General features: G+C 40.8%; 1 protein-coding gene across 1 annotated transcript in view; it reads right to left on the bottom strand.

Annotated features, from left to right (window-relative positions):
• The window catches only part of ext1b (exostosin glycosyltransferase 1b), a 110,700-nt gene that overhangs the window by 21,093 nt on the left and 72,279 nt on the right, over positions 1-17,328 (bottom strand). The window contains exons 2-4 of the mRNA XM_061759485.1: positions 10,377-10,470; positions 6,771-6,878; positions 4,506-4,625 (exon numbers count right to left, since the gene is read on the bottom strand). Coding sequence (XP_061615469.1) covers positions 4,506-4,625; positions 6,771-6,878; positions 10,377-10,470 — 322 coding nt within the window. The remainder of the gene's footprint in view (positions 1-4,505; positions 4,626-6,770; positions 6,879-10,376; positions 10,471-17,328) is intronic.

Below are 17,328 nucleotides of genomic sequence, written 5' to 3'. Positions count from 1 at the left end.
GAAACAGCATGGTAAAGACAAAAGTGCATAACACGAAAGACAAACAGCTTCATAAGACTCACGTGAGTTGCACAATTTACGTGTTGCCCTTCAAACAAGTACATAAATGATCCTAACTACTCATTAAACACTTATCCTTATACCATCTTAATAACGGTAAAGACACTTTCACATATTCATACATATCTCGGAGATACCACCATTTCTCTTGCCGTCTGCTATTGTGTGAATGCAAAATGGCTGCCTCACCCTGGCACTTGAGCTCACAGATCCCGCTGGTGTAATACAACAGCATAATGAGGCTCTCTCCAGTGGCATTAACAGTAAAGACAGCTTGCGTGACAAAGCATATTAAGCAGTATTTGAAAGAGCCTATATATCCAAAATATGCTGTAAATCATGAAACTTGATTTTGAAAAAAAAAAAAAAAGACATTTTGGCATTAAAAGTTTGAAAAATATTACTTTAGAAGATTTTTTTTCTTTGAAATAATTATTACCTTTTGATGGAGAACAACTGTCAATAATTCAACACAGTAAAATTTATTGATTTTCAAAAGGAAATTCAGTGGGCCATGTCTTTAGCGTTATTGCTAAAAGTATATGAAAATGGCCCTTATACGATCCGGTGTAAACTGCAATTAGATTTGATGGTATCCAGGAGAAGACGACAAATTTTATTTCTAAATACTTAAAAGTGCACATGCGGACACGGCAACCAAATTTGGCTGACAAACCAAACTGCACTCTCTTTAATTGGTCCAGATGCTTTGATAACATCAAGATGCCAAAGGCATCTGCATTGGCAAGTTACACACTAAAACACACAGGCATGCACACACATGCAGTGTAGTCTTTTAGCCAAAGAGTTCCAGTAACAAAGTCATCAGTTGCATCCAAGCAGGAAGTTAGTCAGGCCTGCCTCAATCCTTTCTGAGCCCAAATGGAGCAGTCACTCAGTGAGTCAGACAGCAGAATGGCCACTATTCTCTCAGCACTCTCTCCTCGCTGGCGGCCTCGGCTTCTGCTGAACAGGCAGGCAGAGAACAGAGATATTGCTACCTTGCCCTTGAGCCAAGCTAAATTGCTTCAGTAAAACAGGCACGGGTTTAGGGGCCCTGTTTTATGGCCGCTATTGAATCGGGAGGTGATGGCTGCTGGCTTGGTAAGTCAAGAGGAGAGTCCGGTGATTTGTAGCGATGGGTGAGGGAGGAGCTGATAGGTATTTGGAATGTAAAAAAAGTTATTATTATAGCTCGAGGGGCCCCACCGTGATAATATTGACAAAGCAACATAATGATTCTTCGTAGGGTGGGGGGGGGGGGGAGTTGCGAAAAAAATGCAAGGGGTGAGCTTTTTTAACATCCCCGAAGCTTTGTATCATTTGCTTTTCCCGGAAAGATTAACGCGCTCGCCATTGACTTCTCTCTCAAAACACTGCCTGCCACCTTAAAAGGCCACAGCCTTTCCACCTTACGACGGGCAATTTGGCTCGCTTGACTGCCGCTCCTCCCCCGTCAGCAGAACCTTAGTCGCGAAGTGATGGACGACTTAATCTTCACTCCGAGCAACCACAATCAACCAATTAGAGCATGACAGATAAATCCTGGTTCTCCGGGAGTGCACAGTGAGTTTGGCTTTAATAGGTGGCCTTTAATAGGTGTACCAGCAACTCTAATTCAGCGGTATTGACCTTGAGTTTGGTAGGATGATGTGTGATTAGACTGCTTCCTTGATGGGGGGAACCTGTCGGAAAAGGGGGCATACGCGCTAAGTGTGTTTTAGTGATACGGTCGAACGCAACTGACATGAACCATAGCGGGAAAAGTGCAGTTGGCGACTCGCACACCGAGCGATTGAGCAAAGCACATTTACTGACACGCTGCAACGGAAAACTGTGACCTTGTATCAGGAATGGAGGCTCCCCATACAATATACTGCACTATATTATGCCGTACCCCGGCGATGCAAATTTTGAATTGCGGCACAACAAGTGGCTGACAGTCGGTCACTCAGGAAAGCTCGTGCCCAACCCCGCAAACAGCACGACAGTTCAGTCGGGTTCGGCCGCGCCGCTCTGTGTGCAGCGTGGCCTTAAGTGGACGCAAGGAGTTGTGGAGTCCGGGTGGACGGCTGTAGGGTCGACAGGATGAATTAACCGTGCCGCTTGTTATCTGTGGGGCTGCCACGGTAACGTCATTTACATATGTCACCCCCTCGCCACCCCCCTTTTGCTCTGCTCACCTCGCTCGCCTTGTGCTTTTACAGGACAGTCAATCAGGATTAAGGCCAAGCTGCATTCCACATGCTCACACACACACACACACACACACACACACACACACAGACGCTGAGTCACCTTGCTTTTTAGTGCAGAGTGACAAAATGGCAAGGTTGTGTCTGGGTGGTGTGCCTTGTGTATCTGAGCTGACACACCTTGACATATGGAGATGCGCTTTTGACTCGGTGTGTGTGTGTGTGTATACGCGACAGTTACAGCTTACCGCGAAGCAGGTTAGATAACACTAGACCTGCGATGTAGATATAGTTGCAATCAAATGGCCCCCTCCATGCTGTAGCCATGACAGATCGCGAGTGAGAAAACGCTGCATTCGGCAATAAGATCCGAGAAGTTGCACTTGAAGATACACCGAAGGGAATCTCGTTCCCGTGTAATGCAGTAAGAGGGTAAATTAAGCGCGTGATGAGATATTTTGATATGAGCAGAGAGAAGAAGTCGATCACATCGGTAAGCTCGGAGAGAAGCATTAGGCACAGCCTTTATCCCCACTTCGGTAAACAAATTTGATCGAGACGTTCCGGTCACAAACTCCATGAACCAGTTTACTGCTGAATAAAATATGAGGTCAGTGGAAGAGAACTTCAGTTGCCCTGAAGTACTGTGATTCAAATGATAAAACACAGTCTCTGTAGGTTGTATTGACTGAGAAAAAAAAATAAAAAAAATAAATAAAGCATTAATAACGGAACAAACAGCTCATGTCATAAAACCAGAGTTCAAATGCTCTCACCCAAATAATTGGTGTACTCTGCTACATCAACAATTTTGTGCCTTGAATTCATTTTAAGTATTCGGACGAATTTTAAAAAGTGCTTTGTAAACAACATTTTCTGACAACCTTAATTCTATGAGGTCACATTTGGAATAATCAAAGAGTCTAGGTCATATTTGGAGTGGATTAAGTAATGAGTATTCCAATCTTTGCTTCATTATGTAAACAAGCATCCAAAATAAATCACTTTGGAGGAAAGTTTGCAGAGATGTTTTCAAGCCAGACTGTCAGCGAAGCGGCATCTGGGGCAAAAGAAAAGTCAAGCTTGTTCCTTCCCACATTGATGAAAATCTCAGTAAAAGTAGTGTTTACCTAAAGGTGTTTCCTTAAATTGTTACTGATTTTAGAGTTTTACTTTGAAAAACAGTTAATTGTACCTTTTTTATGACAATCACTTCCCGGTACAACATGCTGTTGTGACCTAAACTTGAATACGCTCTTGTTGAAATACCCCAGAAAATAACCATTACATTACACGGCGTTTATAGTTTGATATTTTTTACTTTCGAGGAAGGAACTATTATATTTATAATGACATCGTACCAGTATAAAACACGTTTGTCATCGTATTGAATTAAAACTCTTTTATGATAATTATTCCATTTATTTACTGATTGCTTTGGTTACACTGCCTTCAAGTGAAGCAGGTGACATCCATTTCAACAAAGTTTCCAGATGTTTTAACAACATTTCGGTGACATTTCGGCCCTGTACGACCCACCGCCGCATATACTGCTGGGCCAATGGTGAGCAATTAATTATGTGCTGCTTATCAAAAGCTAATGCTACTCTGTGCATTGAACAAAACTCATACTGGGAACAGTGTGGTTGTATTACCACACATACATTCATGGGATTATGAATGGATTATTCCGTAAGAAACTCATTTACAAAGCATAGTGGGGAATATGGTTTTACTGAGAAAAAGGTCAATAGTGTGGTCATTGCTGTCTATGTCAACGCGCCCATTGAGACCGAGTCTTTTTCAGCCCTTGCTATCACTGATGCTGTACTTCAACCACTTCCAAAACAAGCACCACTAATGCTGCACCTCTGTGAGTACCACTGGAATCAATGTATGAGTAGTTCATCACTTATCATCAACTACAACCAACTGTGACACGTTTATTACCATTCATCATACTACAGAATAATAGATTCTTTATTGACACATTTGAATGAAAAGAGATTTTCCGTGTCATAGAGAAAATTTAACGCAGCCCTTCTCACTGCTTTGTGAACATGTGGTTTAGATTTTTGTGCTGTGTATAAATGAGACCCCACCGCTTGGCTCGCGGCACGACACAGACGAGACAACGCGGAACGAAAGCCGGATTTGATCGAATGTGCTGTGACACTGCGACGCCCTGAGAGGGGGATTGATAATGAGAAGCGGTGAGGGTCCGGATGCGTTCGTGTGTGGGATCCTCACCTCAAGTGTGGTCAGCACTATTTTTTCCACAGAGGAGAAGTAGGCCTCCCACAGGAACTGCGTCTGCTGTCTAAGCGACAGGATCTTATCCTGGTGGATGGAACGCACCGTGGTGGGAATCTGTGAGACACAAAGCAACAAGTGAGTACCCAGGCACAAAAGTGTTGTTTGTTTTGTTTTTGTTTTTTTTAATATGTGATGATACTAGGTAAGGTGGCGCCTTGAGATATGAGTTTAATTAGTTCTGTGACCACGCTGGTAACTCAACACACATATTTAAAATCATCTTTTCCAAATGAAATAATTGGAAATGCTATTAATCTGATCCAACATTTCCCCCCAAAACAGCAAAACTTGTTGTAAGGTGTATTTTAAATAGGACAAATAGCACTCCATATTATTGTATTATATAAAAAGATAAATACAGTTATGACAATTAAATAGAATAAAAATCATTTTTGTCACACTGCATCAATTAAATGCTGCTCCTTCTGGTGTGTCTGCCTGGGCCACTTGGGGGCAGTATAAGCAAGACAGACAAATATGCTGTTCCTCAAAGCGTTATTATGAATGGGGGGGGGAAGTTCTACTAAGAACTGAAGTGGGATTCATAATAAAATCTCAACTCCTCTCTGAGGTCATCAGTATGGCACTAATATTCGTCATCCTATGCAGAGGATAACGAGTATGTGACTTTGAGTACTGTTTTATTGTCTGTCTACATGTTGCTGAACCATTTGTGTTCAATCTTTTGCTTAAAAGGGTTAAAGCATGGCAACATGGCTATAATTAGCATTAGCATTAAGCTAGCAGGGCTTTAAGCAGTTATTGGCTGTTTTAAATACACAAGGTGTAATTCTCTGTTTTATGTTTCGTTTGACAGTAAACCACAACTGGGAGTGGCATTAAACAGATTGAAGCCTCTTTTTTGATGAAATTTGTAATTGTTCTTCTCTCACGGTTGGTAGTGAGTCTTTTGAAGAAGTCCTGGCCTCTGTTATGTTGATTTTTTAACGTGTAATAATTCATGATTAAGAAGTCAGTCAATTTTGTGGGTTTGATTGTTGAATTGCTGCAAAACTGAGTGCCCACTACTGAATACTGTGCTGTTGATTAGAAATAGTTTAAAAAAGGCTAAAAAAACAACAACAACAAAAACAAAACAAAAACAAGAGTAGCATGGCACCCGCAATTCAAAGTTCAGCTCCATCTACGAAGACTTTCGTCTCAATACTTGGAAATAGGAGTTCAAAACACAGAAAGAGAATATTCTCCCATCACATTAAAAAAACAATTAATTAATCACAAAATGTTTCTTCCCGCGACCCTTGTGAGGATAAGCGGCTCAGAAAATGGATGGATTAATTTTCCTATTTTCAATCAAGGACATTTGGTCAAATGCCCAACCTAATGGTAATACTTGGATTTTGATTACACTCTTGAATGCTTATTGTTGTTGTAAATTGACACGACTACGTCTGGATTAGGCCTCAGATAACAGCATGAGATTCCTTTTTGGGGGTTTGTACCCTCACATATTAAAACTCATTCATTGCCAGCCTTCCCAGTTGAGATGGATATTTGACTTCTAAAGCCATCAATGGCAGTGAATGTGTTACGTTTTACTGTTTAGGGGTATACAATTTACCTTTTTTATTACCTTGGAATCCAATAAAACTAGATAACTATGTGACGGTCAAACATGGACTACTATTGTACAGTTGTTGTTTTTTTCAGGAGAGTGCATGTATGTCAGCAATAATGTCAATATCATAATTTGTTCATCACTCACTGGACAGTATTAGTGGGACGGGGAATATGGAAAAGCAGTTTGTTGATCCTTTTACCCTTTTTATTTCCAGTAAAGAGTTGTGTAGTACATTACATATAGTGATTAAGACGTGATTCAAACTGTATTGAGAAGACTTAAAATACAATTCCAGTGAGATGCTGGACAGCATAATGAGCTCAGATTAGCCTCCTCTTATGTTGAAAGACTCAATGTCAAACAATATTATTCTGCACTTGATTAAAATTTCAGACTTAATTGGCATATAATTACTTTCCCCCCAACTCATGAATATCATGCAGTTCCTTCTACTTGCTCAATTTATTTACTTCCCCTCTGGTGTAACAAAAAGTGAGACTGAGTGATATTTCTAGAAATTGAAAGATAGAGCATGACTTTGCAAGTCATATAGTTGTTTACTTCAGGGGTGGGAGTGCTGCCGTTTGCCTCTCTGGTACCGTTTGCGCGTGATTTACCTGCAGCAGGAGCCTCTCGTCACCGATGACTGCTGCCGTATTCCAGTTGATGATCTCGGAGAAAGGCAGCTCCCAGCCGTTACTAAGCATCACAGGCACGCATGCAGCCTGACAGAGACATATACACACGCAAAGTCAGGGAGGGGAGGTCAGACAGGATACGCTGCCTACACAAACACTATTGATAAGACTTGATACAAGGTGCCTAGCTCAGTCTGGATGGACCTGGCATACACAAAGTTGGGCTTCAAATATACATTACTTCATCTAGAGTAGTGTGAGTGTGAATGGTTATATTTGTCTATATGGTAAACCCAGATTTTTTTTGTATTGGTCAGTGTCAGTCACATGCATATCTCTGATGCAGTTAGCTTAAGTGGCTATATGATTTTAATGTGGCAGCAATGACTCACATAAGGACAATTGGGCTCTAATTCTTAGCAGGAAAAGCAACCTTATTTAGAAATCAACTCATACATTCAGTAAGTCAACAAATTCCTTCAGGATACAAAGAACATGACAGACAATCCAATGTATAAAACACAAGCAGCAGTCAAGAGTTTTATGAAATAAATTCACAAATACCAACCTTAGCCCGAAAAATAGTTAATACACGCACTCAAGACAATTTTGGCAGGAACAAATGCAAGTAAAGAGCAATGTTTAGCTTGATTTTCTACAACTACAGTACTGTAGTTAACAACAACCACAATGAATTTTGGGGTCCCATAATGATTTTCACTGAGTACATTCCCAGGACCATCAGTTAGGACAGAACGAACTAACTTGGAGCATAAATAGTTGAGTTTTTCCACAACAACTCAGGCTAGTTCTGTTCCAAAATAGTAACCACTCCATTTTAATATAGCCACTAAAATCGAAGGTGCCATCCAAGTCAAGAGCAGGTCAATCATTCTGCCATTATAAATATAATAATTATCTGTTTTGATTGACATTGTCACAGAGGTTAATTTGACAAAATGTTTGGTTTATTATTATTTTTGTAGTTTGCTGTTGCGTAGAACAGCACAATATCACATTGAGAGCTATGTCCGTAATAGTTTCGTTATTTAGTTGTAGTGCATGTGAGGGGCAATATATAGTAATATTGTGAAACTGTGCTATTCGACACACAACTACAAACTACAACCACAGTCATGATGGTTAAACAAATTCCTACCAGTGTCAAACAATCTTTGCAAAGGCAAATTTTGGATTCTGTACATGCTTTGGGCGAGTGCTTTTAATTTGTATTTTTGTGTTTGACTGTTTGTCACGTTAAAAAAAACCAGAAGTGCAAAATTACAAAGCAGTGGCTTGTATCTTGAAAACTTTTAAGTTACAGCATTCTTAAAAGTCAAGGTTCCACTTTACTGTACTAGAGTAACTCATAATTTGGATGATTGGGGGGGGGGGGGGGAGGAAATCAATGTACACTGTGTTTATAGCTACACGATATGATTCTTTGACCACCTTATAAATGCCATACATGGAGCAGTTTAACAAACAGTAGTTTACAGATCCAGGTTTTGTTGCTGGGTCAATATGTGTTCTCTCAAGGGGAATTAATGTTGTGTGCACTACACTGTAGACAGCATACAGAAAACTGCTATTGTGTTGCAACTGGAAACAAGAATGATGAGTGTGAGGAGATAGTGAAGGAGATGCAAAAACACCCCACATACTGTAGGTGTATGGAATGAGGGGCCAATGGAGTTGTTGTTTCACATTGTAAAAGGATAATCAATATATCAATAATCAATTTGATTGTTTGTATGAGGAAAAATAGTGGCTGCCTGAGCTACAGTAATACTATATAGGCAAAATTATTGGGATACTATTTTTAGTACTTTTGTCCATGTAGTGCATCTCAGGAGCAAACTCTGCCGCTGCCTAGCCTTAAGACTCAGTAGAAAGTTCCATTTGAGGACTCCTTTCCAAACACACAAGTAATTAGTACCTTAGTAAATATGAGGACATGAATTAGTGTGGCTAAACATTGTCACCAGTGCAATGGCTATGTTTTTTGGGGGGGAAGTCAGCATGAACAACAAGAATGACTCAAAAACACACATCATACGGTGTGGTAAAAAGGGATTATGTTAAATGGCAAAATATTGACAAAAAGTGAATTTTCTTGAACATTGCCAACTCCCCTTTAAGGGCGTATGCAATGTCTGTGTTGTTTGCGCCTCGATAAAACAATACTTCACACAAATAGATAAACCTATTCAAACAAAAACATAGTATCCTACGTAGAATCATGACATCGAGTGCTTTCATTTCGTTGGGGTGCATGTGAATAAAGCTGTCAAAGGGTGCTGCTGTTTACATATTATTAGTATTAAATTTGGAACTTCAGTTATGTGCAAGTTAATTATTCATGGGCCACCAGGAGGCAGAGAGAGAGGAGAAAGGGGACTTGAACTCATGATAAAAATAGACCAATATTTCTGTTTTATTTTTATCATTAAAAAAAAGGTGTAATGAGGCTGAATGTGACCTTTGGCAACAGCGTGGTACTGGGATGGAGGCGCGGTAGCGGGACCAGCTGGTGTGTGTGCATGCTTGTGCGTTTGTGCGTGCGAATTTGACGTCACGACGGCCCTGTCGCTCCCGGGTCATAAAGGTGTCAGCTCAAGCGCAACTGGCCCTCGGGCTCTGCGGCGGTCTCCTTCACACACGCACAGAGGTGGCCTCTGTTATGAATAGCTCTGCCCTTCTAAGACAGCCTTGGAATCCTCCGTCGTCCAGTAGTTCGCTAATCTAAACAGTGACTCGGTGGATCCAGTGAGTCAAATAGTGAAAGTCGACTATTGCAGATGAGAGTGAGGTAAGTGTACTTATGAGGTGCACAAGGTCAGGTGAGGTAAAGGACAGTGCAGCAGTAATGCAGAAATAATACAAATGAAAAGGTCAAACGAGTAGTGCCAGTGAGTAACGAGGGAAAACCAGAGTGAATAATGAGGCAATCTTAAGAAAAGCAAATAAAAGGAAGGCCATATTGTACAGCGCTGGAGCATTGTTGTTAAGCCCGCATTTTTTAAAATATATTCGGCACTATTGGCAACAAACAGAAGTGCCACATTTATTTCACCAAACCAGGAAACCATGATTAAAATTGAATTGCCATATTTTGGGGGAATTGTTATTTAATGTGCAATTGAAGAGGTGGAATCCATCCATTATCCTTTATCTATGGACTAGATTCTTAGACAGGATTATTTGTGACTGACACTGTGGTTAAATAGCCTTGTGGCATATATGCTATGTGAAACGTATGCTGCTTCATACGTCTCCTTCCAGCAGAAAACTATTAAAGTAGCCCAATAATAATACTAACAATTTGCAAAGTGAGAATGCAAACCGCTATGAGCGGATAATCGTTCTAGAGTCGTAATTAATGGGGGGAAAAACATTTTTTTCCCTCCATCAGCCATCTGTATTCGCCCATCTATCAAAGTGTAGCAGCAATTACCAAGCTTTCAAATGTTTTCAAGTGTGAAACAACTGAAAGGGAAGATTATTATTAACGTTGGTTGTGGGCATGAATTTGCACCATGCTTTCTCTTGTATGTTACTGCGGCTGCATGCGAGTATGTTTACCTGCAGCGCCTCGAGAAAGCGAAAGGACCCCAGCCTTCTGCCTCGGGGTACCAAGCAGAAGGTGGAGTTGTGGAGCATCTCTTTGTAGTCATACCTGCGGAGACACAACACAAAGGGCTGACGTGAGGTCAAATGCGGAAATGGTAACAATTAAATAATCGCAGGACAACCATTTACATTCACAACTTTACAATTTAGACACACGAACCATCATATTACATTTACAAATTACATTACATTTGGTGACCCAATGTGGAGTTGACAACTAAGAACATTTGACCACATATACTATTTTCTTGAAAAGGACGACCCAAATTGTAAATAACTCAAATGTAGTATCCTCTTGTGATAATGCTTTCCGCCTCCATCCTGCTCTCTCTCTCTCTCTCTCTACATTCACATTGAACTCGCAACACTCCACTCATTTGACTTCTTCTCATATCTCACAACAACATGCTCACTTCCACCTCCGCCTGCACCTCCCGGCGTATTGCTCAAATCCCTCTATCTCAAAAAGCAGGGGAAACCCTCCTTCCCACCCTCACCCTCTGCTCTCTCCAGTGAGGTGTGTCTTATTGCTCACCAAACAGGGTGATCAACCCTGCCAGGGGTAATGAGCTGAGAGTGACACCTGCTTCCACCAACACAGCTGGCTCAGCATGTGTGTGTGTGTGTGTCTATGAGGGAATGAGGCAGGGGGGAAACAGCAAAACTGGAGAGAAATGGTGTATATACGTTGTAGGTCCATATGTTCATATTGATCCCTTAAAGCGACACTATTTTCAGACTAAAATAGTTTTAAATTGCTTGTACAGTGGAACAGTGTTTGTATGTACTGTATTTTGTCATATTGATAGATTAGGGTGGGATTGGCGTCAGTTTACCTCTGACCCTAAACAGGACAACATGTAGAAAGTGGATAGATGCGATTTTACACAGATTTCTAAATATTTTTCCCAAATTCCTTAGCTAAACAGCTCATGAGAATTTATGTAATTGTAAGACTACAAATTTAAAGGTCATTTCTCCCCACACTGCAACTCTATCAGGGACAGAATGTTTCACGTATTGTTGGTTGAACAAGGGTGTCAAACTCATTTTTGTCACCGGCCGTGTCGTACTTAAGGTTTCACGGGAATGGGAGGGCCATTATGACTGCGAACCCGTATAAATTTATGATTGCCTCATTCGCTGACATCAGGCGGAAATCTCTCATCTCCATCTCTTGTTTGTGGAGCAGGCCATTTTCAACACTTTGTATTTGTCAATAATTTGCAATGATAACATACTCACATGGAGACTGACGAATAGTATCAATTTGTGAAAAAAATATGAAATTGACCAAATTTGGACACCACCGAATTATACACAACAAATTGATCGATAGCTAGTTTTGAAATCAGAAGCCAGTAAAAAAGTGTTCAATTATTTTTCCATTTATTTTAAAAGGGAGCTTGCCCACCGAGTACAGGGATGCGTCCATCGACCTGCCATCTGTCTCGCAACTTTTTTCCACTGTTCTGTTCGAAATTATGTCCAAAGTGTACACCAATGACAGCTCGCTGTCAGTCAAATACAGTATATAACCTATCTTGGGCTTTGTCGGGCACACAATTTCATTTTTGTTGATGCTGTTTAGAATTTGGTCTAAAAAAACAAACAAACAAAAAAAAAAAAGAGTTTCTGATTGATATCTTTTGTATTCAAAATAACTGATTTTGCTGTATCTGTGATTAGTTTTAGCAACATTGTTAGACTGATAATCATGAAAATTTGTCATTAACACCATGTCTTGTGAAATCTTCAGTGTTTCATTTCTACTTATCATAACGGAACAGTATAAGGCTACTCTTGTTAAAGTCCAGGAATAATGTAAACTCATATAGGTACACTACATAGACAAAAGTATCCAGACACATTTCTTAATCAGTTCAATTTTGTGTACAGGCCAGACAAAACTACATGGAGACAAGTCAATTAGGTCTGATTTTCCAACTCTAAAATCCCCAAAATGAATGATGAATCCGTTATTTGTTTTCAAAAACAATTTGACTAAGAGGCTAAAGGGGTTGCTTAGGTGAGGGATTAAGTGAGAAGAAAAACATAAAATCTTTAGCCACTAATCGATACAAAGTAAAGGTTACAGGACTCGCACAACAATCTACATGTGCACCCGGCAGTCATTCAGTGGCGCGCGTGCGTCTGATTACAGAGCTGGCCTCTGCTCACACAGACGTGTGCATACACAGTGAGAATACTGTCTCATCTGTTTTTTAGCACTAATGAAGAGCGGGGACATGACAGCCTGTGATAACAACCCACCCTCGTTTACGACTTAATGCACACCGTTCACGCACACTCCAAGGCACATTTGACAGTCACCATCAGCGGATGCTGCCGAATAAATGTGCCTTTCGCGCTAAAGCGCAGTTTACTCCTGGACTCAGGACAGAGTTTCAACACCGCTGCGTTACAATCTTAAACGTATATGGTTCGTTGCAGGCAGGATGGCCGGATAGTTGCATTTAAGCTCCACTGCGCCGGTGTACCTAATGAGGTGTCCAAAGGGAATGAAGGAATTTAATTGTCGTAGTGAAACTCGTGTCATAGATATGCCCTCCAGACTACACACAGTCAGAATCAAATATTTTATGACTTTTTTAAATATATCTACAACTAAATACATTTTAATATAGTTCAAAAGTTTTTCTTCAGTACTCATAGAGTGATTAAACACTGAAGTACTTTTCAGAGAGCAAATTCCAGCCTAATATTCATTAAAAATTACTTTATTTCTTTAATTAATTCACTATTTCTTTTGACGTTATATTTTAGTTTCACAATATGGGTATTTTTTTTTATTTGCTATATGCGACAATCATCAAAATAATACATATTTTAAATATGAAATACTTCACTCTGAGTTTGTGCAGTGTGCTGTTCATCTCTATAATTTCACTTTTTGAATTGAACTACCTAATAAAAAAAATACACTATTCACGTGTGAGCATGATTGAACTCGTGAATGCCAGTGATGTGTGCAAGAATGTGATTGACGTGCTCGCGTGAACGCATTTGAGTAGTGTTGATGAGAGCAAGACGCGTGGGTATGAGAGCATTTGAGTAGTGTCAATGAGAGCATTTGAGTAGTGTCAATGAGAGCATTTGACTAGTGTTAATGAGAGCAAGACTTGTGTGTATGAGAGCATTTGAGTAGTGCCAATGAGAACATTTGAGTAGTCAATGAGAGCATTTGAGTTGTGTTAACGTACGTAGCGTATGAGAGTGTTTGAGTAGTCCTTATGAGAGCCTTTCAGTAGTTTGTGTGTGTGTGAAAGCATTTGAATAGTAAGTGTGAGAGCTAATCCTGAATAATGTCCCTAAGGGCCCCTCATATGCACAGCTTCACGTTGCCATTCACCTGTCAAGAAAGACACCATCTTCACCAATATGCATGTTTCAGACAGCAAAAAACAAAAAAAAAACTTCGGGAAAAAGATATTTTGGGAATTTAACACCCCTCATGGGATTTAAATAGACATTTTCCTCCAGTTTTGTTAGAAAGCAAATGCTATTAAACTGAACCATTTGCAAAACAAATGTCTTCACTTCCTACTGTCTCCATAACCAATCACAGCAGTTTGGATGATGACTGACAAAGCAAATTACAGGTTAAGACCAGGCTTTTTCAGGACTCGTCCACCTGATCACCACTGTGCATGACAGTGTCACCAGGTTTGTGCCAAATGAGAACAGGCTCTTTTTATGAGTGCTGAGAGTTTTGAATGTGCTGGGTCCAAGTGAGGCTGCAGGTGGAAGCCTAAAATAGGATGAGCCCTACTGTGTAAATCCACCTTGGCTTTATCTTCTTCCTGCCTCCCACAGCTCCCTTCCTCTTTCCTCTCGCATATTCTGTTGATTTCGACTTAAAATAAGATGTCAGCCTTGTTTTACTTCAGATACATTTTCGGCGCTGTGTGACAACAGCTATTTTGCTGTGTTTGTCCTTGAGGCCTCGTCGCGGTCGAAAAAAAACTACCACTCTCCCCTGCAGGTGTTAACTGACCTTTTCTTTTTTACTCACTAGTATGCAACAAAAGGAGTCTTCAGTTCAGCATGACTCATTTACAAGTCAATGCTACAAAAGCTTGGGAGATGGACATCATAACAGATAGGTTGAATAATTAATTAATTGTTGACCATTATGTCAATTGTGTGGGATTGATTGTTGGCTAATTCAATCAAATTATGCACAATAGAGCGCACTGCTTCACTATAACTAGAAGAGACACTGTTAATTTAGCTGTAACTAGAATGTGTCCTGAAGAACAACCACATGGCGTCAACTAAGACCAACAGTCGAGCGGTTTTGGCGCCTTGACTCGACAAACTGCATAGATGTCAAACTTAAACCAGGCCACAGACTCATTTTGATATATGGTACGCATAAAACTGAGGGGGGGGGGGGACTGGATTTTGATGGTATGGGACCTTTATGGGTTTAATTACACTCCTATAAAACCAATTTGTTTACATTGTCTTTTATTATGTTATTATATTTACATTTTACAATACGATGGTACTTTTCTTTGGTAAAGACATGTACCGAAAAAAAAGGTTGTTTTCTGGGGCTGGAACGGATTAATGGCAGTTTAATTTAATTTCAATGGCATCTATATCTTTTATTGAGAATTACATCTCAAAAAGCACTTTACTTAATAAACGGTGGTCTACATTTGATATGCGAGCCGAGTTGTTTCTGGTGCCAACGGGTATCCAACAGATGCTAATTACCGCCTGTTGCTTCAAAACCGCCACCAGCTAATGTGGTGCCCAGCCAGGGGAGAGAAAGATCCAATTTGTTGCATATTAAGAATGTTCGCACAGATCACGCTGTAGCGATTATGTTTGAAATAACAATTGTAATTAATTTAGGATAAAGTAATAAGCCGGGAGCGACGTTTGCGTTACTTCCAGTTTATCGTAAGTTTAATTTCATTGTTAAAATTCAAATTAATGGATCGAAAAGGGCACCACGTCAGATTTTTCAAGTTTAAGTTTAGGCGAAATGACGACAAACCTTAAATCAGTCTCATGATCTGTAGGTTGCTACACTCTATGACATTTTGAGTCCTAGGTTACAGAGGTTTACCTAAATTCAGAATACACACAAAATACAACCATGAGTGGAATTTTATGGTATATTTAATGAATCACACAACAACAAGAAAATAACACGAAGGGTAAACGAAAGAAAGAAAATAAGGCGTACCAAAATGGAAATTAGAACCTCGTGTGTGGTCGCTGGGCTAAACTAAATGAGCGTGTGAGCGTTTAATGCGTTGAGTCAGAGCGAGAGAATGCAAAGTTGGGATTTTGTATGAATCTAGTAATTTCCCCACAATTATCACGCAATGATGTTGTACATCATAGTAAGGATTGCAGTGTCGACTCACGAACACTGATCAGCTGGTCTTTGGGGTGGTCTTCCTCCGGACCTCAAGCGGGAAAGAAGCAGGTTCGGTTGAAGATACACAAAAATAAAAAGAAGTAGGAAGAAAAAGTTGTTGTCCCATTTGGGATGCGCTCATAACTTCCCTGCCGGTTGACCTGGTGGCGAGCCGAGCTCTGGCCCTCAGAGGCTTGCGGGATCCGTCAGGGATGCCAGCAGCTGCTCGTTGAGGGCCCGCCGACCGATCGTGGTTAGGGAAAGCGATAGGAGCCGCATGGTCGACTTCTTCGATCGAAAACCCGCCGCAACGTTCGCGCACGTGGAGGCACCTGAAGGTGCCTGAGGACAAAAAGGGAACAAAAGAAGGCGGAGGGGTGGCCAGAGGCCACCCAGCTGGCAAGCTATCAGCACAGAAGGAAAAAGAAGCCTCAAATCAGCTCAACTCTACACCACTCAACTGAGAAAGGTGTGAGTTTAGAGTTAAATACCCCAGGGGCGGGGCGTAGGAAGAGGGAGTGCCGACTTGGAGAAGACAACGTCCACCAGCCTGAATCTTGTCCACAAATTTGAGTAAATAGGTTTTCAAATAATAATCTCAAACACTCCCAACTTTGTACTCTCACGCATAGAACAATTGTTTAAACTTTGGTCATGGCAGATGGGTTGCTTATTGTTCAATACAACGTTTCGTACTGTTTGATTTCAAATCATGAAAAGCTTCCAAAATCATGCACAGGACCTGTCAAAGTGAGAATGGGGACACAGACACCAAGGCATTCATTTGGAATATTTCTACAGTTTGCAAGGTATAAAAACAGACATCTGATCTTCTGTGACAAACATCAAAGGCACGTCCACAAGTTGTGCTTGCAGTTCCTCTCAACACCAGTGGGTGGCGCCTCACGTGAATATTAACCACATAGTCCGCTTGAAGGAAGTGTCCCTCCAATCTTTTGGTCGGGGAAGGAGTCTTTTGAAGACAGGAATCAAGATTTGACGGGAAGCTGCTAATTAGGTTAAGGTCCACTTGACGTACACCAGGCATTGTCCTAGTCACGTCTAACAGCAGGGCAGCGTGGAGGAGTGGGAGTTCTCAGGTGGTCACGAGTCTCTGTGACGCCTCAAAGTTGCGGCGTGCATGTCCGCTACAACGCCCTCTACCAGACCACTCGCTCTCTGCCTAATTTGCTCTAAAGTGTTTGTGCATGTGTGTAGATGTGAGTGCTTTCCACCGATGGACATATTTTCTTCATTGTGAACTCATGAGGTTTTATAATCTAAACAAATCTCGACAGAAAAGCTGTTGGTCTGTGCATGTTTGGAAGAAGAGGGCATTTCATCAGTTTCATATTTGTATACCAAAGCTTGTAAAGGTTCTTCATAAAGATAGACGTCATCTTGGCATAGATGTGCACATCTGTCTCGTAAATAACTCCCAAACAGACCAAGAAAGCAGATTCCAGCAGTAATTAGAAACGAGCCTCAGACTCATTATAGAAG

This window comes from Phyllopteryx taeniolatus, chromosome 21 (assembly GCF_024500385.1).
Source record: "Phyllopteryx taeniolatus isolate TA_2022b chromosome 21, UOR_Ptae_1.2, whole genome shotgun sequence".
Taxonomy (NCBI): Eukaryota; Metazoa; Chordata; class Actinopteri; order Syngnathiformes; family Syngnathidae; genus Phyllopteryx; species Phyllopteryx taeniolatus.
This window is presented reverse-complemented; position numbering and strand designations above follow the sequence as displayed.